The sequence below is a fragment of the Columba livia genome, chromosome 21, assembly GCF_036013475.1.
Source record: "Columba livia isolate bColLiv1 breed racing homer chromosome 21, bColLiv1.pat.W.v2, whole genome shotgun sequence".
Taxonomy (NCBI): Eukaryota; Metazoa; Chordata; class Aves; order Columbiformes; family Columbidae; genus Columba; species Columba livia.
Genome location: NC_088622.1, coordinates 4,212,103 through 4,236,081, shown reverse-complemented (window position 1 = coordinate 4,236,081; position 23,979 = coordinate 4,212,103). Strand labels below are relative to the sequence as shown.

The following is a 23,979-nucleotide window of genomic DNA, read 5'->3' as shown; positions in this document are numbered from 1 at the left end:
GTCCAAGGTCCATCTAAACTGTGTTTTTTTTAAGCACTTGTGCATATAAAAAATTATCTCACAATTATACAACTTCTCCAGAATGGTATCAGAATAGCACTGCATTTTAACTCATGTATCCCAGAGATAAACGATACCGTATAAAATGGCTTTCGAACCAGAGCCTGCAGCACACAGGTAACTGGCACCATGCTTGGAGTCCTCTTTGCTGTGCTGAGTCTGGCCGCTGCAGGTATGTACCCAGTTTCAGCATTTGCTTTAAAGGAAAAATGAATTAAAACCTAACAGCAACTTTCTTTTTTTTAGGGCAATTAGACATTCTGCAACAAAGCAGAGAGAGATACAGCATGGGCAGTTAATGAAAAAGTTCTCTCAGAACAGTAACTATGTGCTGTGCTATTTCGTTCTTAGTAGAGGGGCTCAATTAGCACTCCTGCTTGCAGCCTTTAGCAAATTCTAAGTTATTTTACTTGGCCTGAATAGACTGAAATACAGTTAATCCACATCAAATTGTCACCCTGGCTAAGAGCTGCATCTCAGTTGACACATGAGAATTTGGTTAAGCCAACTTGATTTCATTATCTGTCAGAAAAATGAAACCGTTCAAACAGGCTTTATGTAACACTGGTTGGTTCTGCCTGATGGCTGTATCTTCACTTGTATCACGTTAAATCACAGCCTATACTTGGACCTTGCAATGTTCTGTACAAACAGTTTATATTAAAAACAACCCTCTCTTACAGCCATTTTTCTAAACCTCCTACTTTTAAATCCCACATCCTATTTTCCTGTCTTCCAGCCTTTGGCTGCGGGGTTCCTGCCTACCCACCCCTTGTGTCCAGGGTTGTTGGAGGAGAAGACGCGAGACCTTTCAGCTGGCCCTGGCAGGTTGGTCACGTTGTGCTTTTGCTGCAACAATTTGGGTTGTGCTGCCCTCACACAACAGGGCTGGACAAGACCAGGTCTTATATTCATTTGATGCATCTTGCCTGTCATATCTTAGGATGTGAATAGCACATTGTGATCAATGCCAAAGTGTCCAGTCTTTTTAAGAAAGCTCTGAATGTGCCACCTCTTGCTGCTTTTGCAGGCTCTCCTGTGCTTTCAGTAGTCTTGGGCACCATCCTATATTTAAACAAGACTGAAATTCAGCGGAGTATACAGTGCCTACTGGAGCATAGTTGTACATGGTGTTTAAAAATACATTTCTGAAGCAAACTAAATGCTCTGTTTGGGCTAGAAGTTGGAAACCTGTTGCTTAAATGCCTAAAAAGCCAGCAGCAAGTTGTGTTCTGGGTGCAGGAAGTGCAGCAATGAAATAAAATCAGTAAGCAATAATCTGAGCCTTACTTGACATGTTGATCCTAGGCCTCCCTTCAATACTATTCCAATGGCCAGTGGCGTCACACCTGCGGAGGAACCCTCATTGCAACCAACTGGGTGCTGACAGCTGCGCACTGCATCAGGTAAACCACAGAGCCAAAGGCTGCACCCGGCAGGCAGCGCAGGACCAGAGGTAGATGGAGCAAAACCACATGAATGCCAGCTCTCCCTTTCCCATTTAAGAGCTCCAAGTTTCACATCGTATCTTTTGGTTATAACTAACAGGTCAGAAGAAGAATGACACCTTTTCATTTTCTTAAAATAAAAGTAGAGGGGGAGAAAACCCCTCATACAATTACCTGAATTATCCATTCCTCATTTTCTGTAAATAACTACAAACATCATTATATTTTCAAGTTGCTATTCAAATTCAGCTGCATTGCCTGTTTCCATAATATATGTGGCAGTGAGATCCACAGATTACCTAATCGATCCACTCCCTGAAGAAATAATCACAGTCAGTCATTTTCAGTAAGCTCTCCATGTTATGGGGCAGTATAACAAAGAAATGATCAGGTACAGCTATGACCTTTCATCATCAAAACCGCTTCCACAAAAACAACCCCATTTTGGTTTGGTAGCATATGTCCTTGAATATGTGGATACAGTTCTTGGTTATTGTAACACCAAATTGTAGAAAAATGTCATCATAAGAAATAAGGATTGGCTGCATGTTATTATTATATATCCTACATATTATATTTATCACACAGCTGTTTATCAGTGAAGCTGTTTATTGCTGTCAAAAAAGCAGTCTAAACTGAAGAATAAGAGCTGAATCCTGCAAAGACTGGAGACATCTTGAGTTTGCTAATGAAGCCTTAAGCAGGAGCTGACAGAACAGCCTGGAGCTGAAATGACTATTCAGCCTTGCACACAACACTTTGTCCTTAGCAAATCCATTAGATACTGGCTCAGCTCCAGAGAAATAATGCATGTGATGCAATATTACAATCTTAAATATATTCTTACTGAAAATCTCAGGTGGCAAAGATGCAGATGGCCAAGCAGCAAGCCAGCAGCTGCGTAACTGACTGTTGGTCCTTTTCTTGCACAGTTCTTCTAGGACATATCGAGTATATCTTGGAAAATACAACCTGGCAGCTGAGGAAGCAGGATCAGTTGCGCTTAGCCCACAAAAAATCATTGTCAATAAGAACTGGAATTCAAATGATGTTTCAAAAGGGTAAGTTGGTGGCAAGTATTTTTTCAGTTATTAGATGCAGGGCAAAAATCAAACTGCCTGAATCCCACCCACCCTGATTTATGGGAGCTAAGTGCATAAATGTTTAGAGCCACCTGTTACAGCTTACAGTGGTACTTCTAAATGTTCTCTCATAGACGAGAGCTGAGTCTACAGTTTGTACCTTTCCCTCTCAAAAGAAGATAAGAGTTTTCAATATGAATTGCTTATTGATTGTGCTTTCAGATGACATTTTGCATGTTCATGCTCAGGTGGGAAGCTGTTCTATGCAATTATTTCTTGCATACAGTGGAAGGGAATTAATTAACCTATACAACACTCTTTGAAGCTCTCCTACAAATAGCATAAATACAGAGTATTATTGATCAATGGTATCAATACCTTTGTTGCTGAAGGACTCCCAGGTCCTTCTGCGAACTAAGGGCATTATCAAAGAAATCCCCTCTGTTTCCAGAACCTTGGAGTTAGCCCTCACATGTTTGGTTTTGGTGAAAAGACCCAAATAAAAGAACCAAATAACCTATAAAAGACAATTTCCAAAAAGCTGCCAGCAGGAAAGTGGACAGTTCTGCAGGGATCAGTCTTCCAGTCCATGGATTTCCACATTGCTTTGTGGCTGGAGGAATCTTTACTGCTTATGTACCAGCCTCCTTGCTCCCTTGCATCTCTCTTGAATAGGCCAAGTGCTGCATAACTGCTAAGCATTCATGCTGCTGTACATTCATCCTTTTGCATTCATCTTCGCCCCTTCCCTTTCTCTTCCCCGCTCCCAAATGTGTGCACATGGCCACAGGTACGACATTGCCTTGATCAAACTCTCTCAACACGTCACCTTGACCGACCACATCCAGCTGGCCTGCCTGCCGCCGGCACAGAGCATCCTGTCAGCCAACACCGCCTGCTACGTGACGGGCTGGGGACGCCTGCAGAGTAAGTGCCTGGACGTTTGTGGAACAAAATCTTCCAGTACTGCTTTCACTTTTGGGACCGATTGGGAAAAGGCTCAACCTCACAGTAGTGGCGTAGTTTATCAGGCCCCACTTCACTCACACCATGATTTCTCCTCGCCTTTCATTTATTTTTCTTGTAATGGGGCTAATAACACACTAGAGGGCCCTGTACTAAGCTTTTAGAAGCTATTGTAACACAAATGTTAACGGGGTGCACACTAGAGAATTTACTAATCTGAACATATCCCAGTGAATAACTGAAAAGACATATAAGGAAATAGATGGAAAGTGAAGGAAATCTCAGAGGCTTCAGCAGAAATGTAGGCTCGCCTCAAGAGGCGATTCCTGCAGTGATAAGTAAATTCCAAACTCCTGAATGAAGAGCAGCCCTTTATTTCTCTAACAATGAGACATTTTTTAATGGAATGCAAATTATTAGCAAGTTAAAGCCTTTTAAAATATATATATAGATAAAAGGATGGAGCTAAGGAGTGGATTATACAGCCTCTCCTTTAATACAGCCCCTGTGGAGTTACTTACCTGGAGGGATAGTATCCAGATCCTGGGAGAAACTTAACAACGTGGATTTGTTCTTTCTTCAGTGCCTGCTGGTACCATGACTCCTCTGTTTCTGTTCCCTCCCAGCAAACGGACCTACCCCTGATGACCTGCAGCAAGCTCTTTTGCGGATAGTGAGCCATGCAACTTGTTCCCAGCTCACCTGGTGGGGGAGCTCAGTGAAAACCACCATGGTCTGTGCCGGCGGAGATGGAGTCACCTCCAGCTGTAATGTAAGTCCAGAGATCACTGATTGTAGGGCTTGGTTTCAGACACAAACAGACCTGATGGGAAGGAAAACTTTAAAATACACAATAAAGAAGAGCTACTCACACTATAACTGGCATTAACGGTGTTCCCCCTTCCTCCCAGGGGGACTCTGGTGGCCCATTGAACTGTCAAAATGCTGATGGCAGGTGGGAAGTGCATGGTATCGTCAGCTTTGGCTCTAGTCTTGGCTGCAACTATTACCGCAAGCCGTCTGTCTTCACTCGAGTCTCTGCTTTCGATAGCTGGATCCAGGAGGTAAGGTTCTCGGTGTTGCTGCAAGAGAATACAGACACTTGGAGCTGTATCACTTCTGATTCAAATGCTACTTTACATCCAAGTGACCCCTGTAGACAAGCCCTTCCCAGTGCAAAAGCAGTCTCTGCGGCAAAAATAAAGTATCCTATTCTCAGTTATCCACATTATTTTTACTTTTAAATAAGTCTCGATGTTTAGGAGTGCATACTAGGGCTATATTTATAGTCATAAAGATTTTACTGGTATGACTTCAGAAATGGTTACTCATCAATAACACTGGTAGTTGCAATTGCATCCTAGCAGGCAGCACACACCGCTCAAGTCTGGGCATCAATTCTTTTTTAATTTAATATAAACTTTAATCTAAAAAGTGACTGAGAAGCAAAAATTTTATTTCCCTTATTTAAATCCTGCATTTTGGATGCTACATATACTGCTCACAAATTCCTGGCTCTCATAATTGATTTTTCATTTGTTTTATATTTTTTCAGGTTATGGCAAACTACTAATACAAAGAGAATGAGATGAGAGATGCCAAGAGGGAAAACAGCTTGAATGAAGTCATAATCATGACACTTTTGATCACAAAGAGACGGAGAATTATGCTTTTAACAACACAAGCATTATACATAACCATCCTGCAATAAACACTATTTTTCGCAACATAAAAGAAAAACACGTGTCACTTCTTCCTGGGCATCACCAGGACCAGAGCCTGTACTTAGTGACAACGCCAGAGCCGTTCCCAGCCTGGGGCTGGAGGTTGCTCCCCTCACCCAGGGGAGACGCAAAGCTGCTGTGAAGAGGAGGCAGGAGGAAGAGTTAGAGCCACAGGGACAACTCGGGGGGTCGGGGTGAGACCGCAGGGCTGCGGGCAGCTGGCGGGACCCCGAGGCTGCGAGTGGGACTCGCCAGAGCAAGCGGGGCGATGCCCAAGGGGAAGGCAGCGCGGGTGCAAGCGGGTCTGGGCAGGTGAGTGCGGCAGCGCTGCAAAACGCTTTTACAGAGAGGTTTTGAAGGAGCAGAAGGGTGAGATCCAGCAGTGCCGGCAGCGTCCCCGCAGACCCATCTCCTTCAGATCCCATTTGTAAGTCACTCAGACGCCAGGTGAAGATCTCTGGACTGTCACTGTCGGCTGACACAGACACAAACCGAGATTTTTTTCCAAAGCACAAGCAGAGTCGCCACTATTTAGCCTGGTACTACATTAAAGCCCCTCTTTATATTTCTCTCATTGTAATAAAAGGTAGTTAGTATAAAAGCAAGGTGGATTTTTGTTGCATTTTTCTTCTCCCTCCTGCCACATATTTTGGTGGATTCAAAAGCAAAACGAATGATTAAAAACCAAGGACAAGCGACTCAAAGGTAAGGAGTAGACAGAGTAAGGAAAAGATTGGAAGTTAATTCTGAGAAGCAAAATGCACCTGGGTTTAGAGATAAATTTGTCTAGGCTTGCGGTTCCTTTCAGTCAGACATTTTGCAATTGCTGCCTTTTGATTGTGCATTTGAACATATAAAACACTAATGATTCATCACCTGGAAATCCCTATTAAGAACGAATTCTAAAAGTTTGATTTAAAAAATTCCACAGTTCCAGTTTGCCATCACTGAAATAAGAAACCCATCTTTTCATGGGCTCCTTTAAGTACCACAGAGAATAAAAGCTGCAGCAAATTATTTTATCAGTCTTAATATTCACAGAACAACTGTTATTTCATGCATGTGCTTTTGCAGCTCTGAGTGTGTCAAGGAAACAGTCCCTTTACTGCATCTTTTATTTTAAAACAAAACGTCAGGTGGAACAAAATATAATAAAATATGTCTTTCAATGACATTCAGCTACAGCATGATGCCTGTACTTTGTTTCAGAATGCATAAGAATCGTTAAATATCACTACTAACTCTAGTTATGTTTTTAGGAGCTGCAAGAAACACCCCAGGGATCAGACACCCCCACTGTTGTTGGTTTTGGTTTTGTTTTAGATGTTCTCCCCGCTCCAACGCTGACAGTAGAAAACCAGTTGGAAGGATTCTGACAGCATGTGTCATCTCCCTCTGCAGCCTCCTCGGAGCCGTGTCTTTTGATTTGAGCAGCAGCTTGGAAACATGGAGAACCACAGGGAAAGCCCTCGAGGAACTTGTCTCCTGTGACAAGCTGTGGGCTGTTCGCCTGTACGTCCTGCAGGAGGAACGACACAGTGAGATGAACACATCGTTTCATGCTCGGCTACTGGGGAATTTAAACTCCCTCTGCAAAGCGAGTGAAGCGGAACCGTATTGCGAGAATTGCCAATGCAAGAAGGAGAAAATCTCCATTTGTAGATTTTACATCACTGACAGGAGACAAAAATTAAACAGCACAGGGGATGCTGAAGCCAACCAGGTGCTGTCCAGAGCCATCTCTGAATCGCTGGAGCGTTTCAGTCTCCAGGAAGACCTCAGAGCTATGAGATACAACCCTGACTGGGCAGACATCGTAGCTTTTAAACTCATCCTTCAAATAAGAGAAGCCACACTTAAAGCTCATTTAATGCCAGCATCTCCAGGCTTGCAAACAACATTGCATCCATTTTTTGCCATTCTGAACTATGCTGTCTTCTCATCAGAGAATGTACGCAAGTGCTGGATGGATAATGTCAACCTATCACTTCAGTTCACCCACTATGAAGGAATCTCTTTTTTCATCCCATCCCTGGGCTCAGATGAGTTTGTGCCCACTGAAGCCTTGGCAAAGGGACTGCATTCCGCACAGAGCTGCCTACTGCAGAGGGGACAGGAAAAGCTGGTCACAAAATCTAATGAAATCCTGGTCACACTGAGCCTTAAGATCAGTCTGTTAGTGGTAGCCTGCCTCATTTACCCCATAATCCTCATGTCCTTCAAGCAAATGACAGATTGGATACACAATTATGCCAGGAACCTCAAGGAAAAGACAGAGGACTTGAAAAGAGAGAGGCGGCTGGCTGAGGACCTTTTACACCAGATGTTGCCAAAATCTGTGGCCAAGCAGCTCAGGAAATGCCAAAAAGTTGAGGCAGAAAACTACGACGAGGTTAGCAAATGGAAAGGATGCTGTCACCAAGGAGAGAAAAGTATTTGACTAAAAAAGCACCTACCTTGCCACCATTTTGAAGAACTTGGTTTTGTGCCCATAGTTCAGTGTGGATGGAAATCCAAATATTCACGATGGGTTTTGGAAAGAGCTGAGCAAAGTGCCATGAGGCACGTGGGCTGATGGGGAAGGAAGAAGAGTTGAAATTTCCAGAAGTGCAGCCTTAGATGTCAAAGATCCTATATTAGCATGTTTTCTTCTTTGCCTTTATGAGCCTGCTCCTGAGAGCCAGCCAGCATCATTAGATCATGAGCACATAAGAGCAAGACCGAGTTTCCTCCTTGTAATATGGGAAGAATCACAAAAACCCACCACAAGCCTGTACTTGTCAGTAAGATTCTATAAATATACCTGAAAGGAGGGTGCAGGACTTAGAGCAGGATGATGGGGATGGATGATCCCGTAGCCTCAAGTGTGTCACTGTACCAAAACCTGTCAACATAAAAACAAGGGCAGGGTTGGGCCAGGCACCTATTTATTTGCAGCTCTGCCTCACACGCCGCTGGCAATGCTGAATTTAGCAGCTGTGCTGCACAAACCACAGCCAAAATCCTCATATTACAGTAACTGCAATTCTGGACACTCCGTTAGTTTTAGCTGTGGAGCACAATAATAAATATTTGCATTTAATTTGTAGGTGTTATTATCGAAACAGCAACCTGTAATTGCACAATTAAGTATAATTCACAACTTTCAGGACATCAAAAGTAGCTGAACCAAGACAGGGAGTGAAAAGGTGGCTCTTCTGGATTAATTGCTATTAGCAAGGATGAATAAAAGAACAATTTAACTTTAAACACTGACAAATTTCAGGCAGGACAGAGAAGAAACACTGAAATCTTTGCCAACAGCTATAGCACTCATTTCCCTTCCTCAATTCGGTTATTATGGTTTCTGTTGTTCTTTCTTCTATAAGTCTGGGTTTTTTAAAGTGAATTTATCTGTAAATTACTTGATCATAACAAAGATGAACATCACTCAAGAAGAAACAAAATCCAATTAATATTTCCCAATTCAACAAGAGCAGATATAGCAGCTGAGTTTTTATGTTGTAGTTTGTTCAGATACTTGGTTTTGATCTTTACTACAGTTTAAATCACCTTAGAAGAAAAATCAGGATCTACTTCTTAGAGAAATTGGTTGATCACTGCTCACAAGATTCAAAGCATTTGATTTTCAGTCTCTCGTCTAGCACAAGGTATTCAGAGAAATGCACATTATAAACTTTGGAGATCAGCATCATTTTATCTGTCAAACTAACAGAGAACAATTCGCAACCAGAGCTTGTTAATTTAGGATTCTATCTATTCAGTTCTGCAACAGTGGTTCTGTGTGCAGCCTGTGCCTTAGGCTCTTCTGCTCAGAATGTCACAAATCCCCAAACTCTCCCAAGGCTCTGCCACTGTTGCCTGGAGACCTCACCTTGACGCTTTCCCTCTCCCTGTGACAGGTGACGATCTTTTTCTCGGACATCGTAGGCTTCACAAGCATTGCTGCCTCCTGCACTCCCTTGCAAGTCGTTGAGATGCTCAACAATCTGTACGTCTGTTTTGACAGCAGGATTGAGTCTTACGACGTTTACAAGGTGAGTACGAACCTGCAGGCAAGGAGCCTGGAACCTGCTGAAATCTTTCTTACTTTGTTTCCTAGTGAATACCAAACACACCAGGCCAGCTGGCCAAAAGCCATGAAATCCAAGACCCCCCAGGCACAGGGACTACACCGCAGCTTGGCAAGTGGTGGACAGCCGAGATATATTTTATTCTGCTCTCATTTTGAAAGAAAAGCTTGGTGCCTGCCACTTAGTGCCACGTGCCTCTTCCCATCAGGTGGAAACCATTGGTGATGCCTACATGGTGGTGAGCGGCCTGCCGGAGAGGAACGGCACCAAACACGCTGACGAGATTGCCAAAATGTCTCTGGATCTGGTGGCAGCAGTTCGACAGGTCGTGATCCCCCATATGCCAATGGGCAGACTGCAGCTGCGGGCTGGGATACACACAGGTACGCGGGCTGAGCTGGAGGCATGAGACAAAGAGAACAGGACACAATAACTGTGTGAGGAGAAAAGAATTCTGCATTTCTGTATGAGCCACTGGCTCTTCATAGCACCCCAGGATGAATATTTCTCCGGCTTCCAGCAGTAACAGTGGGGTGAAAAGACTTTTGCTTGCATCAGTGTAGAAAGGGCTGTGAAACAATTTAGTATTGGCAAAGTGCATGTTGCACTGATATCAGCATCAATTAGCTAATCAAAACAAGACATCTCCTTAGGTAAACAATGTGCAGCCAGATCTGGGATGTGCTGAATATGCCCCATTCCTGTTGCTCCCCGAGGACCCAGAGACCAGCAAAGGTGTCTGCACTGGGCATCTCCCTGCACTTTTTCCACTTGTTTCTTACCGGGGTCTCTCTGTCTTGTATTTTCTCAGGACCCTGTGTAGCTGGAGTTGTGGGGTACAAAATGCCTCGTTATTGCCTTTTTGGGGACACTGTAAACACAGCCTCCCGCATGGAGTCCACCAGCTTGCGTAAGGCATCTTCCCCTTCCTTGGGCATCCTCCTCAACCCGACATTTTCCAAAGAGGAGGAGGAAACACTGGGCTGATAAATGCAGGAGGGCTGGTGTGTGGTCTCTGGGAACAGGGGAATCATTCATTTCTAATGCTCTGTTCTGAATCCTAGCGCAGAAGATCCATATCAGTTCTGCTACATATGACGCCCTTCTCACAGATGATGCGTATGAAATTGAACCGAGAGGAGAAATTGAAGTCAAGGTAACAGCTTTTCTGTAACGTTGCAACAGTAAAGGTGTTTAATGAGGTAGGAAAGAGAAATGAAAGATTTGGCCACTGCTCTTCTGTGAATTGCAAGTCAATTTTTAACTGTGGCCCCAAGGTTCTTTTCCTAATTCAGTTGGAAATGGTCATACATTACTCCTCCTAATTGATGAAGAAGTGTTACTATGTGCTTTGAAATGCAGCTGCTATGTCTGCACCTGCCCAGAACCACACAAATGTGGGTGGAAGTGTTAGGATTCAGTTATGAAGACATGTGGGTATAAAGCTGATTTTAAACCCTCAGCAACACTGCTAGTGACCAGCAAGCCCTTTCTCTGAACTGAAAGAATTATTAGCACACAAAATGCATATAAATTACAATTCTTTCTCCAAAGAGCAGCCACTTAAAAGAGAAGGAGAGGTAATAAATGCAGTACAGGTAGTAGCCTTGGCCATAGCGATGCTCTGCTTAATCCCCCATGAAAATAGCTGTTTTCTGCTCTCCTTTTCTTGTTTCAGGGCAAAGGGAAAATGAAAACCTACTGGCTTCTTGGTAACAAGAACTACAGCGTCCAAAATGACAGCCTGGTGTGTCACTGGAATCCAGCGATCTCCAAGAAAAACTCAGAGAAATCAAAGCAAACTGAATTACTTCCTGATGTTGACAATTAGTAACTCTACACAGAGTCCAATTAATTTGTAAGTGGGCTGTACACATTATTAACCCTGTGTTGCTGGCTGCAATTCCAGCATGAGGGAACCATCCTGATGGGAACAGGAGCACAAGTGTGAGGGTGAGGGTTTGGCCCATCTCCTCTCCCAGTCGCCAGGCTCATGTAGAGCACTACTGCTGCACAAGAGAAAGATCTTAGCACATTACAGTTCTTTTTTTAAGGGAGGTAAAGCAGTGCTTAATGGTTGCAACAAAAAAATCATATTACAGCAAACTACATCACAAAAAGCCATGAGGAATACAAATCAAACACTTAAAAAAAATAACTCTTTTTAAAGCCAGCCAAGGGAATCGTGGTATGTTGGGTTTTTTTCAAATGCTTGATGTTTATCTAACTGGAGACATGTGGAAGCTGCACAGTGTTAAACAGACAGACAATCACATGTAGACAAACACATACATATAAATCTATATATCTACATAAATCTAGGGTGATGCCCAGGATGGATACTGAAAGGCTGCAATCCTTTCATCTGGTTCCTGTCAGTGCTCAGCATATGGGATCAAATGGGGAAAACAACCAACCAAACAACACCAAAAAAACAAAACAGGAAAGAGGGAACAGAGATAAGTGTTGTTGAAAAGCCACGACTTTCAAGTCAGTGAAGGAAAATGCCTCAGGTGCACGTATCCCCTCATAAGCTGGCATGAAAGGAACAGAGCCGGGGAGAGGAGAGGGACAGCTGGGGACTGCGGGGCAGCTCAGGGCCACCCGAGCCCCACACTGCCTCTAATTGTTATGAAAATCCTGGGTCAAGATCAGAGGCAAGTTATTTGCATGGAAAATTGAGCCTGTTCTGATCTTCATCTCTTCAGAGGCTTCAGTGCAGATTTTTAATTTAGAAAATAGTAGAAAATGGCCCTGTGTGCTTGATGATAGACGGCAATTAGTGTTTATTAACAAAAAATGCTTTGGTTCAACTCTGAACAATCCCTCTCCAAAGAGGAAGGAGGAAGTGATGAGCTGCTTTCTATGCATATGGCTGATGCTTTGATATGGTGGCTCATTTCCAAAGATTTTTGGGTTGTCTATGCCTAACATGCAGCAAGGCTTGGAGTAGGTGAAGGCTGAGGCTGGACAGGTTGACTGGTCTAACTCAGAGACTCACCTTTGGTAAGATGAAACATCTGGACTGAAAACCTGGGTCTGGATCAGACTAACACGAAGTCTCAAGTTTACTCTATGATGGGGTAGTGGTTTCAACCTGGTCAAAGGCACAGAAACAGACCTTGAACAAGACAAATCCTGTAGAGACCTTTTTGAGTTTGATGTACAAAGTTAGTTTCTCCATTGCCTTCCCTGAGTAAAGCTCAAAGGTTACCCCTCATTTCCATAAAGATCATATGGATTATTGTAGCCATCCTGCACCAGTGATAGTGCTGAGTTACAGGGGTCTAGAGTCTGGATAATAAGCTGTCTCTGCAGATCTAGAAACAAGAATCTGGGTGTCTTTCAGCCAGCCTGTTCTCACCTGAATTCTCACAAGGCCAGAGCAGGACAGCACAATAATCAGCATTTTCCTACACTGAACGCCAGGTGTCATTACAGACCTGCCTGATAGACGGCACATTCACAAGAGAAGACTGGACTCCAGTCCCACACACACTTTGTCACAGGCAGTGAAAGGAGAAGAAAGGAATGTCATTGAGCTGCCACAACATTTTCCTCTCGAGGTGGAGAAGGACAGAAGTTAGAAGAGCAAAACAAGTCTTTTAAGACAAGGCATTAAATGGTAACATGCCCTTGAAACCAGAAAGCAGGTAAAAAGGGAGGCAGATTAGGAATATGAAATAGAAAACAGCACATATCCTGGAGTAGCTGGGATGATCCCTATGGCCCAGATGCAGAAATGGAAGCCAAAGAAGAAAAAATAAACAAGGCTGCTCACTTTACTGTGCTAACATCTTGTTCAATAAATGACCTAATCTGTGGGCTCTGCACTGCTTTTCAGGGTGTTAAGAAGGTTGTTCTTAAAAGACACATGTCAAAATGAGAGGGGAGGTGGGAAGATGGAAACAAAAATAGTTAATTTAAATTAATCAGTTTGACAAAGTTTTTGCCAATGACATTTCAAAGGTCCTGGATGATACAGCTAGAGAAAGAGAGTGAAAGCTACCCCAGCCTGTGCAGCAGTTGGGGTAATTCAGCTGCTCACCCAGAACGGAGAAGCCCTGTCCCCCAAGTCCCTTCTGTCCTTCCATTAACGTGCTGGTGTGCTCCCAGCTCCTGCTGGGATGCTCAGCACACAAAGTCCTGCTTTGTTCTCATCCATTAAAGCCCAGCTGGAGCCAGGTGCTGGGGGTTTGGTTTTTAGAGTATTCAGTAACACCAGCCACTTTGCACTCACCCTATGTGAGCCAACAGTATTTTTAGTCCTCTGCTGAATGATGGCAAGCTGGGAAGCTGCCCCAGCAAACAGTCCTGCACCCACTGGAGACCAGGCCCTGCAGTGACCCTGGCAGCCCTCAGGGCTATTGGTCTTTGTCTCATGTTCCTGCTTTCAGTCCTGGTCAGAAAAGGCCCGTTGGACAAATCTGCCCAGGATCCAGTTGGATGTCCAAGGGCTTTTTGCCTTTTCCTATTTATCCTTCAGGACATGGTGCACTAGAGACTGCAGGGAGTCCATTAGCTGATCAACTTACCTGCAGATACAAGGAGCTGCTTAATTAGTAGGTATAAAGGAACAAAAGGGATGTGTGTCAATCACAAGAGAGCAACATAAAGACAACAGCTGCCTGAAAACATTTTTTCCTTTCCTATTTAGAGTTATTTAAAGATGTGGCTTTTTACTCTATGCTAATTAAAAACAGCAGTTTAAGCTTGCATTGATCCTTCAGTACAAGAGCTTGCGTATTTGAGCTCATGGAAACAGCAAAAGGCAGGAGCATAAAAGCCCAGTGATTTTGTGGAGTTTGTGCTCCTTGTCCTCAGCTCACAGTAATTCCTAATTGTTCTTACGTTCTCAAAGCAGGTCACTGCTGCACATGCCCGTCAAGGACAGCACAGCAGATGCGAACTGACTTTGCTATGGGATACAACCACAGTTTATTGACTCCTAAGCCAGTGCTCATCCCGTTAGGCCCCAAAAAGAGAGGATGGTGATTAGAGCAATTGTCCTAGACAAACCACAGAAGACACTCTGTGAGTCCACTCACCACACTTCTAAACATCATATCTGGCTGCAGCCAGTCCAGAAAACAACAAATTATTTCTATTGCAAAGTCCTTGAATTACAGAACATCTCATCCAGATTGGACCAGATTCATACAACTTTGTAACATGCCATCACCTGAGTTTCTGCCTCTCTGGAACATTCCTGTCCTTGCTCAGCTCAGCATGGGTCTAGCAGTGACAACAGTTTCCCCATGACACTTCTCAAGATTTCTTACTGCCCAAATTTAGGCTGACAGAGGCCTTAGCTATGGACCCTAAAGACTAGAGATTTTGTTTTTAAGCTCTCAAGAACATGCACAAGGCAGGAGAGTGTCAAAGTCTATTTCAGGGAGGTGTTCGTGGCACTCAGGCTAAAATTAGACCATTTGTTCCTAAAAAGACCGTGTAGAACGACAAGGATTTGGCAAGAGGCTCTTCAGTGGGGAATGTGACACAGGAAGCGCCGGTGCGGCTGCTGGCAGTGATGTCACCCGGCTGCGGGGTCCTGGGAAGCTCCGCAGCGAGCACTGGAACTTGTTCAAGCCACTCTGTATCTGCAGGCGGCTGAGTGCAGGGCAGGGCGCGAGGAAGAAGTGTCGACAGGCTCCACCGCTTAACGCTCCCCGATAAGGGAATCTGTAGCTGCGACAGAGAACTGTTATTCTTGCACTATTTGTGATGGGCTCTTCAGCGAAGTATCGGTCCTCTCTTCCTGTCATGCCCCTTCCTCTTGCTGCTCCAGAAATCGCTGCTTTCTGAACGTTCTGCCTTCCCCACGTGGCTCAGCAGCACTCGTGCTCAGCGGCCTCGACCTGGCAGGATCGTTAGGGAACAAATCAGCGGGCGCTGGGCCCAGGAGCTCAGCCGGGAGGGACGGGACATTTTGTTGTCTCAATGAAGGTACTCGCTTTGAAGCTAAGTTAAGGGGTATCAAATCAAGCTCTTGGACCTGTATAAGCAGAGATTTGTTTTGAGGTTTAAATACAGTCGTATAATGATTAGGGATGTTCACAAAGTAGCTCTGGAAAGCCACATGGTGTGACAGGTAGGAGGTACAGAGGTTTTAAATACCTCTCCTCCAGTAGAAGCTTTCTGGTCATTGGTGAATTACCGGGTATCTGCAAAGGCTCTCATTCATTCTCGCCTCTACGATTACAAAGCTGCACAGACAACAACCTGGTTTAATAACATCCATGTGAGACAGGGGAGCACCAGACACACGTTGTGCAGGAGGTGAATACAGAGACAAGCAGTTGCTCAGACTGCAGGCAAGACTGTAAAAGTGATGCACATTTTCAATTTGCAAAGCAATACTTTAATCACTGGTCAATCCTATGTCTGACATAATTACAGAATAAAAGACTGAAAAGAGGCCAAGCCTTAGCCAAATCATCCTGCTCTCAATGCTTGACACAAGGAAACAAGGAGAGAGAACAACACAGAGAGAGAAATGCGCTCTAGCAATTTGGAGAGCAGATTATTTACAAGACCAGCAGTGAGACAGCATGAGATGTGTCTGCGAGTCAGGTCTGTTTGGACTTTAATGAAGGGCTCCTGTGCTGTGGGCAAAATGAGATCGACATGACCCAGCCCGAAGGTTTGTCTTGGCTCTGACTTCAGTGATAAGCCCCACGGATGTCGGAACCTTGGACCAAAACAAGCCCTCAGCTTTGTAACCCACTGAGCACGACCCCAGAGAGGCTTCACCTTACAAACCTCCCCTTCTTCTTTTTGTTTTTTTAACTGACTAATCCCCTTCTGGTTTACATCAGTTCAAAACCAGTTGAAACTATTCAGTTCATGACTCAATACTTAAAATGGTTTATTTTTGAAACAAACAAACAAATAAAACCAAACCATCAATTTTCTAGAAAATGTAGTTTGCTGGTTTTCTCCTATTACCACCTTCCTTGCCTTCCACCCTCCCAAAATAGCCACAACCATTAATACATGTATGTGTCTTTCCTCACTGGTAGTTTTGATGTGTCCGGAGGTAGTTATTGTTCTAGCTGTGGTTAGAGATTAGGACTCAGAATTCATTTTAAACCTTCCAGAATTAAAGAAAGGTCAGATTTGGAGCCGTTTAGCTGTTCAGGCCCATATCCCCTTTACTCCTTATTGTCAAAGGGCAGCTGTGATTTATTAGCATGTCATTTGGTGGATTTGCACCCTAGTTCACCTCTGCCTCTCATAAGCCACCTCTCTGCACTAAAGTATCATCATGTGCTAAAGTGCTAAAGATGTTCTGGTCCTATTACACATGTCAGGTGCATCTGACCTATCCAGGCCAAAGAATGTTGCTGTATCACATCCCTTCTCTCCTCCATTCACTCTTCCCATGGCCAATATTTTAGGCCTTCTTGGTCATTTCCTGATCTGCTCTGGTCTGAGATATGATGTCATGGCTCACAACGGTCTTCACACTTCAACACCAGGCAAAAAATGTGCTGTTATCCTCGGGGAGGTGACATGGTCAAACAAATCCTCTTGGTCAAACAATGCAGAAGTTATGTGAAGAATTTCCAGTGGGCAAGGGACATTAAACGCATTCTCTGCTTCCAAAGTTTGGTGGCATCTCTCAGCTATGCGAAGAGGAGCCCTGCTAGCGCGCTGGTTTTAACTAAACACAGTTAAGGGTTTACAGCATAGATGCCTCCTCACAAAATGTTGTTTTTTTCAAATATGGGTTTGGGTGCCCAAATGAAGACCCTTTGGAGGGTTCTCCTGCATTTTAGAAAACACTGAAGCACTATTTCCTGTAAAAAGGACTAGTAACATGTCCAACTCGGACAGGTTGTGTAGCTGTATTCTTACCCTACCTGTCCATTACTGCTTACTATTGCACGGCTTTCCCACCCGGCTTTCAGACAGCACATTTGGTGTTTGCAATCCCAGCACAAGCCCTGACATCCAGCTACTCCCGTTTCTCTTTTGCCCAGAGGGCAACGTCCAGATAGCGCATCCCAAGGGGAAGCACCCAAGTCCAAACAAAGTTCAGGATGACAACCCGCAGTGACAAATCTATTCCAACCCACAACATTTCCTCCAGCCACCTCAATGTCACCACAAGGGCACAGGGAGAAATGCAGTCCCTGGGGACTCTGCAGATGAAGGCACAGGGCCTCATACCCCCATGCTGAGGCTTTGCAGCAAGTGTCTAATGGGAAAGGCAGGACCATGAGGTGCCTAATGTGACAGGAGAGGTGTGAATGCAGCACTGACAGTGGAGTTTATCTCAAGCACGAACACAGGCTCCAGCCCTGTAGCCTGAGCACCTTATCATAGCTTTAGAAGTGTTAGTTTTTGAGATGCTACTCGCCCATCTCGCTGTGCTGACAAGCAACAGCTAAAATATCCTGCCCCTCTGGCCCACGGCCATGCCATTCTCCACCACAAAAGGAGGGAGCTATTTCCAGAAGCTTGGCGAACACAGTGAGTATTTTCTGGGAAAATAAAGAAGGGTTGTCAAATCAAGAACAGTGGGTGATAAGAGTCATCCATAGCTACACTGAATGACTAAGAAAGACCAGCTTAGCTAAGCTCTGGATGAGGCTGCATTCCTCCCACTGCAGCTCAGCCACCCGAGGCAGGAAGGACTCTCTTGCTCACACGTAGCCTGATGTGCATTCACTGCGGACTTCCAGGATAGTCTCCAACTGCTTGCCACACTGTGACATGAAGGATTTGCCTTCTAATCCTAGTGAGCACGTGTGGGCACATCCAAGCATCCAGTTGTGCCTGAACTGATGAGAAGCATTGATGAAGAGCACTGTAAATGTAAGCAGGAAGAATAACACACACATGAATTCTCTGCCCAACAAAAATCGAGACGGTTTACCTCTCTGTTCTGAAAAAGCATGAACCTACCTACACAACTGTGCAGTCAAGGAAAGTCCACAGAGAGATGTGGACTGAGATGTGTCAAAACTAAGAGACAACTGGGATCCTGTTCAGGGAACACAAAACTGAGGTTCTGCACAGCGCCACTCTCTCACATCTACAGAGTGTTCAGTGGAGGACAGGCTTTATGTAATGGCTACATTTTTAGTTAGTCGAGTTATTCTTAGGTTCATCAGCAGTTTGTTAGGGAAGGGAGAGGGGAAGTAAACAACCAGAGCAACTTCCAGGAACGATGCCATTTCATTCCTGTAGCTGTTTAGCCATTTCTAGAAATGCCTTCTCCTTCAGCACGCTCTACGCTGACAAATGGCATGCAGCAATAAATAGCACAATGGGATGGTGTGACCACTTGGCCCTTTATTTAGTTTCTTGGCTAGCAAACTTTCCAGATCAATGGGCACTGTTGACACCACTCCGAGCTATTCCAGGATGCACCACGTTGCAAAGAGAAACCTGGCAAGTGTTACTCCAGACAAAATGCTTAAGAAATGTGCTCCCCGCTCCCCTCTCATCTTATAGAAACTTACATTCTACAAAATCCATTACAAGAGTCCAGATCAACACATCTAGTGGTGGATCTAAAGTCAGCCAACCACCGGAACATCTGACGCTTTGCTGTACACACCAACATACCACGCACACACATTCATATATCACACGCGTGCCATGTGCCTTCCCAAGACATAACCACTCACATGTTCCAACACAGCTACTAGAGCCTAAAGCCTGCAGCCCCTTCTTATACTGCACGTACAAGGTTCTTGAATAAAAGATTGAAGCCGTCATTTTATCAAAACCTCCCACAGTGTCCGGTTTGGGTTTTTTTAGCCAGAACTTGTTCTATCGAACTTGAAGGCATATTCTCTACTCACCAGGAGAGGTCACCACACACCTCACTAACACAAAGGCAGCTAAACCAAAGGGAAGAGGAGAGGTGAGATCTCACAGGAGTAACCACCTTGTTTTGCTGGGGAAATCTCAGCTCAAAACAATTTGGGATATGTAAACTCCATGCTGCACAGCTAATCCATGTTTTCAGTTGCAGTGTGGTTACTGACAACATTCCTGCCTTTCCAAAACAACTGGGCAGCAAGATGCTGTTCATCTTGCTAGAGGTGAAGCTTAGTCAAAAACATAGCTCAAGTGAGGATTCATGGAACATGAGTCTTTCTTTAAGCCTCTGCCGCTCACCAGGCACTGGCCACAAGTCTTGTGCCATTGCTCTGAACACCTCAGCTTGTTTCCCATTTGTTTCAGGATCCATTCTACTGGGGTTTCCAAAATTCCTCAATTTTGTTTCAGCTGATCATACAATGTTTGTCTAGCTGTTATTCCCTCCTTGCTTCTCACATTTGTGTAATACCAACTCCCTCCTGTCTTCCCATCATCATGCCATGATTAATCTGAGAATCCTCTCCAGTACTATAGCCTGTAAAAAACATCTGTATTTTCATACCAGTTCTCCAGCAGTTTTCACATTTCATCTGCTTTACACCATTTGTTGAAGAGTGCTAAACCACAGGCAGTGGGGCTCTGTGTGTTTAAAGTACCTTGGGAAAAGCAGATTGCCTCTAGATGTCAAAAGAATTCACAGCAAAATTGTTCTAACCATCAGCAAGACGAACAGAGCAAAGTCGGGGATCTTTAGTATCAAACCCCACAGCAGGACTACTGAACCTGAAAACGTCCTCATGCATGAAGAAAAAGCTCTTCTGGGAAACAAGTGGTTGAAAGGGGGCCAGAAACACCCACCAGTGAATCAGTGGATGTTGTGCTTCTCTCCCCAGTGCCATCCAAGTGCCAGCACTGGGGATAATGAGAGAAGTCAGGTTGGTCTGGGCAGCTACGGGTCAGATACACAAGTCCCACGTGGCTTCTTCGTTTCCACCCCTGCTGCAGCAGAGATCAGAATTGAGCCCAGCTCCTCAAGCAGCATTACAGAACAGTCATCTGACTCGCACTGAGCACAATCTCCTGCTATTTCATCCCCTCCCTCACTGCTGCTTCCCTGCCGGCCTTCATTAGTGTCAGCAGAATGTGATAAATGTGCCCGACAAACACAATATTAAAATTTTGCCATCAAAACCCAACGCTCCAGAACCACCTATGATCTGCTATGAAATGCCAGCCCACCGCCCTCCTTGTCCTTGGACAGCCTAGACCCTTTCTTGTGCCAAAGGGCTACAGAGAAAATATCCCCTCTTCACCCCCATCAAAGAGATGAGCGAGCATTAGCGAGAGCAGAACAGACCAGGCAAAGGCAAAACACATTCTTGGGACCCCAAAGAATGATGGGCCCCTGGTGTCAGCTGCCATCACGGAGCTGATGTTCCCACTGTGACGGAAGCGCTGCAAACACGTCACTGCCCTTTCAGCCAGCTGCGCTGAGCCAGGACACGCTGGCCTGAGCGACTGGGAGGGAGAGGGAGGCTGACAAGGGTCACTGAGCGAGGAAGGAGGAGAATAACGAGTTACTGCGTCTGTGCTCTAACGATATCTACCTAAGCACACCACACGCTGTCAGCTTCAGAGCTCAGCTTCCTCACAAGAGCCTGTAGAGATGAGGCAGATATTTCCCCATAGGAAAAGGATGCCCTAATCCTACTCTTTTCATAAGAAATAAGTTCTCTTCTGGTACAGGAGAAATATCTCCATAAACTAGGAAACAATTGACTGTTGGAGATGAGCAATACGTGCCAACCTGCCTCCTTCTTGATACTCCCATACTATAGAGAGGATTTGCCATATAAAAGAACACTACAATCACTTCAGAAATGGGCATGAATAAATGTTTTAAGTTAGATCCACGGGAGAAGAGGAACTTCTTCCTCAGCTTGAGTCATGCAGAATCTTTCTTCGCACGTCAGCTTGATTTCAGCCACACTGTCTGTCACTCAGGCCAGTAACCAATGTAAATCACTTCTTTCATTTTTAGGGTTTGGATTTCCCTTCTACAAAACACATTATTTTGTCTCATAGGGTACTAATGCCATATTATTATGTTAGGTAATAAGACTCAGTTCTTGCCAAGTGTGCTTTGTGAAACACTCGTCCCCCTGATTTGGTACTTCATAGTGACAAAGGAGCCAGGTGAATGCATAGCAGATACAATTTGCTTTCTGTCTCACTTCATACTTCTCTCACAGTTATTTTTCTCTGGGTAGAAAGCAAAGGTATAGCAGCCAACTCAAGGAACACTGAGCTAAACAAATGGTCATACTTAAATGGCACCAAGGCAGCAGAGACCTTCAGATTCACAGAGTGATGCTGCATTGCCTAAGTGTAAAATGCTCCTTTTATTCACCACAAGAAAACAGAACTATTTCCTCCCTCCTCCTCCTCCTCTGAGAATGAAAACAGACCAGAACCTCAAACCAATCCTTGCACGGGCAGGAACTCAAAAGGTAGACTTGGGAGGGGTTGGAGGAAGATATAAAGGCTGGTAGCTGGAGACACAGAGCAGCACTGAACAGGAGAGACTCAAGGGGAGCAGGAATCAGAGACACCAAAACATGAAGATGAACCTGAAACTTCTTTTTTGCCCTGGGTTCCTTCTGCTGCTTATTGCCAGCCAAAACCAGGTGAGGGCCAGGCCCATCTCCAGCTTACAGGTAAGTGATTGGCTGCTCAATAGAACTGAAAGAAGCTGATGCTTCTTTAGGGCTTAGTTCAGATTAGCTCTGTTTCTTCCAACCCCAGTAGGTGACGTTCAAAGAAACAAGGACAGCAGGAACCCTGAGGTGGGGTGACACAGAGTTATTAAATGGAGGGAAATTCAAGTAATCGATTGCTGGATTTAAATTTCTGATCACCTGAAGCAATTGAACGGAAAATGCTTTTTCCTGTGGGGTCAATTTGTGGATTACAGATTTAAGGTCATCCTGTGACTGAGTCAAGCAACAAGCTTTTGGAATAAAAGGAATTTTTCTGGAAGGGCTCCTGCCTAGAGGCCTGGAGCAGTCACCCTAGTTTTAAGTTGAAGAAGGAATGAATGGTTTGTAACTGCATGACCTCCTCCTCAGATCAGTGGTGCAGTCCCTGCTTGTGAGCCCCAGAGACAGAATGTGAGAAAAAGAGAAAGTTTGTGTGTGTATATGTGTGTGTGTATTTGTGTGTGCAGGAATTCCAAGTCATTTGGAAAATATATTTCAGCTGCCTGACTAGGGATCTGCTATTCCCAAATATGAAGTAACCTCCCAGTCTGTAAAGAAATACATAATTCTTCTAGTACCAATTGCAGCACATCTCCTGTCATTGCATTGCTTCTCTTATTATTCCAAGGTATCAATCATCTTCTCTTGTTCCTTAATCACTCTTGACCAAGCCTCTTTCATCGTCTTTCACAATTTATCCCATAGCCCAGATACCCAGCTCTAGGAAAGACTTAACTGGCAGTTTGTCAGCTCAAAACTATAGAATACAGTAACAGAATGGAGCCTTAGAGCATTTTGGGAGAGCATACAGTGTTAGCTCAGAGCAGCTCTGTGAGCCAGAAGAAACTAAAGATAACCATCAGCAGCTTCAGAAATCACATCAGTACTTTCAATCTTTTGATAAATGTTCAAAATCAGTTTCTCCAAACTCAGCACTGACTATGGCTTATATGAAAATAATGACAGAGTTCCCAGAACCCCTCTTTTTTCTCTTCTCCTCCCCCTCCACCATCTACCTTTCCCTTTTTTCAGAGTCTGTCCAAACTGTTAGATGAGGACTTGGAGCATCCCCTGCTCCCAGAAGAGAGGGACCATGAGCAAGACGACACGATCCCAACAGATGCCTTTGATCAGCAAGATGCTGAATTCCAGTGGACCCAAAACACCAGGGACCAGCCTGACAGCACGCCCATGGGTGATGGTGCTGTCCAGCGGTTCTTGAGCGACCTCCTTAGTTTACCCCGCAGATACAGAAGAAGAAGCAAAAAGGGCCTCTCCAGGGGTTGTTTTGGTGTCAAGTTGGACAGAATTGGGTCACTGAGTGGACTGGGTTGCTAACTGCTTACTATGGTAAGAGAAAGCCAGAGGCAAGTGGTCTGTGTGTTTGTGTATAACTTGTATAAATATGCAGCTTTAAGTAAATGATGCCTTAAAGTAACTGTTACCCTCCTATTGCAAACACAGTTTACCACTTCTACCCTCCTCAGAACTCACTGTCATCAGATTCACACCTAAAACCTGTGAATGCCACATCCCTGCTTTACCCGCTTTCACTCCTTTCTCCACGTCAGCTGTACACATTCCATCTTGTCACAGAAGCCAGGTCAGAGAGGTTTTCACCAGCTCCCCAGGGATGCTTGTGCCAATCCAAAGAAACTCTGAGCAGAACAGTGGAGTCGAACTTGGCCCTAGAACAGTAAGAAATCAGTTAATTTCCATGCATGAAATCCTGTCCGCTTCTCTTTCTTTTACTTATTCCTCTGTTTTCTTGACAGGCCTGACTTTGAGGTTTCAAAGGACCTGTTGCCTTTCAGTGAGATATTCAGCCCTTATTCACATTTGCTCCACCAATCCATCTACTACATGATGCACTGAGCAAATTGCATCCCCCCTCTCTCCTGAGTTACCTGGCCAGTAGAACACACCATTGCTGTACTGCCTGTTTGTATCAGAGTAACAATTGGTGAACATCTGTCTGAAATTTAATTACAAAAAACATTTGTACTATTTGTGTACTAAATGTATAA

The 23,979-nt window shown here is 44.5% G+C and overlaps 2 protein-coding genes across 4 annotated transcripts in view; one reads left to right on the top strand and one right to left on the bottom strand.

The window, feature by feature from the left end:
* Nucleotides 1–108: 108 nt before the first annotated feature.
* Nucleotides 109–5,296, top strand: LOC102089151 (chymotrypsin-like elastase family member 2A). The gene is made up of 8 exons (XM_005514238.4): nucleotides 109–232; nucleotides 800–888; nucleotides 1,369–1,466; nucleotides 2,441–2,569; nucleotides 3,381–3,517; nucleotides 4,183–4,328; nucleotides 4,468–4,620; nucleotides 5,112–5,296. The coding sequence occupies exons 1-8, from the start codon at nucleotides 190–192 to the stop codon at nucleotides 5,127–5,129; spliced, it is 813 nt and encodes a 270-aa protein (XP_005514295.2). The 5' UTR covers nucleotides 109–189; the 3' UTR covers nucleotides 5,130–5,296.
* A 4,165-nt stretch (nucleotides 5,297–9,461) lies between these two features.
* Nucleotides 9,462–23,979, bottom strand: part of CLCN6 (chloride voltage-gated channel 6) — a 45,652-nt gene continuing 31,134 nt past the window's right edge. Inside the window, exons 24-26 of one of the 3 annotated variants that reach the window (XR_010467425.1) lie at nucleotides 23,497–23,640; nucleotides 12,355–12,450; nucleotides 9,462–9,750 (exon numbers count right to left, since the gene is read on the bottom strand). The gene's annotated coding sequence lies outside the window, so the exon portion shown is untranslated. Of the gene's footprint in view, nucleotides 23,641–23,979 lie in introns of all 3 variants that reach the window. The other 2 variants (XR_010467426.1, XR_010467424.1) reach the window with 2 other exon arrangements.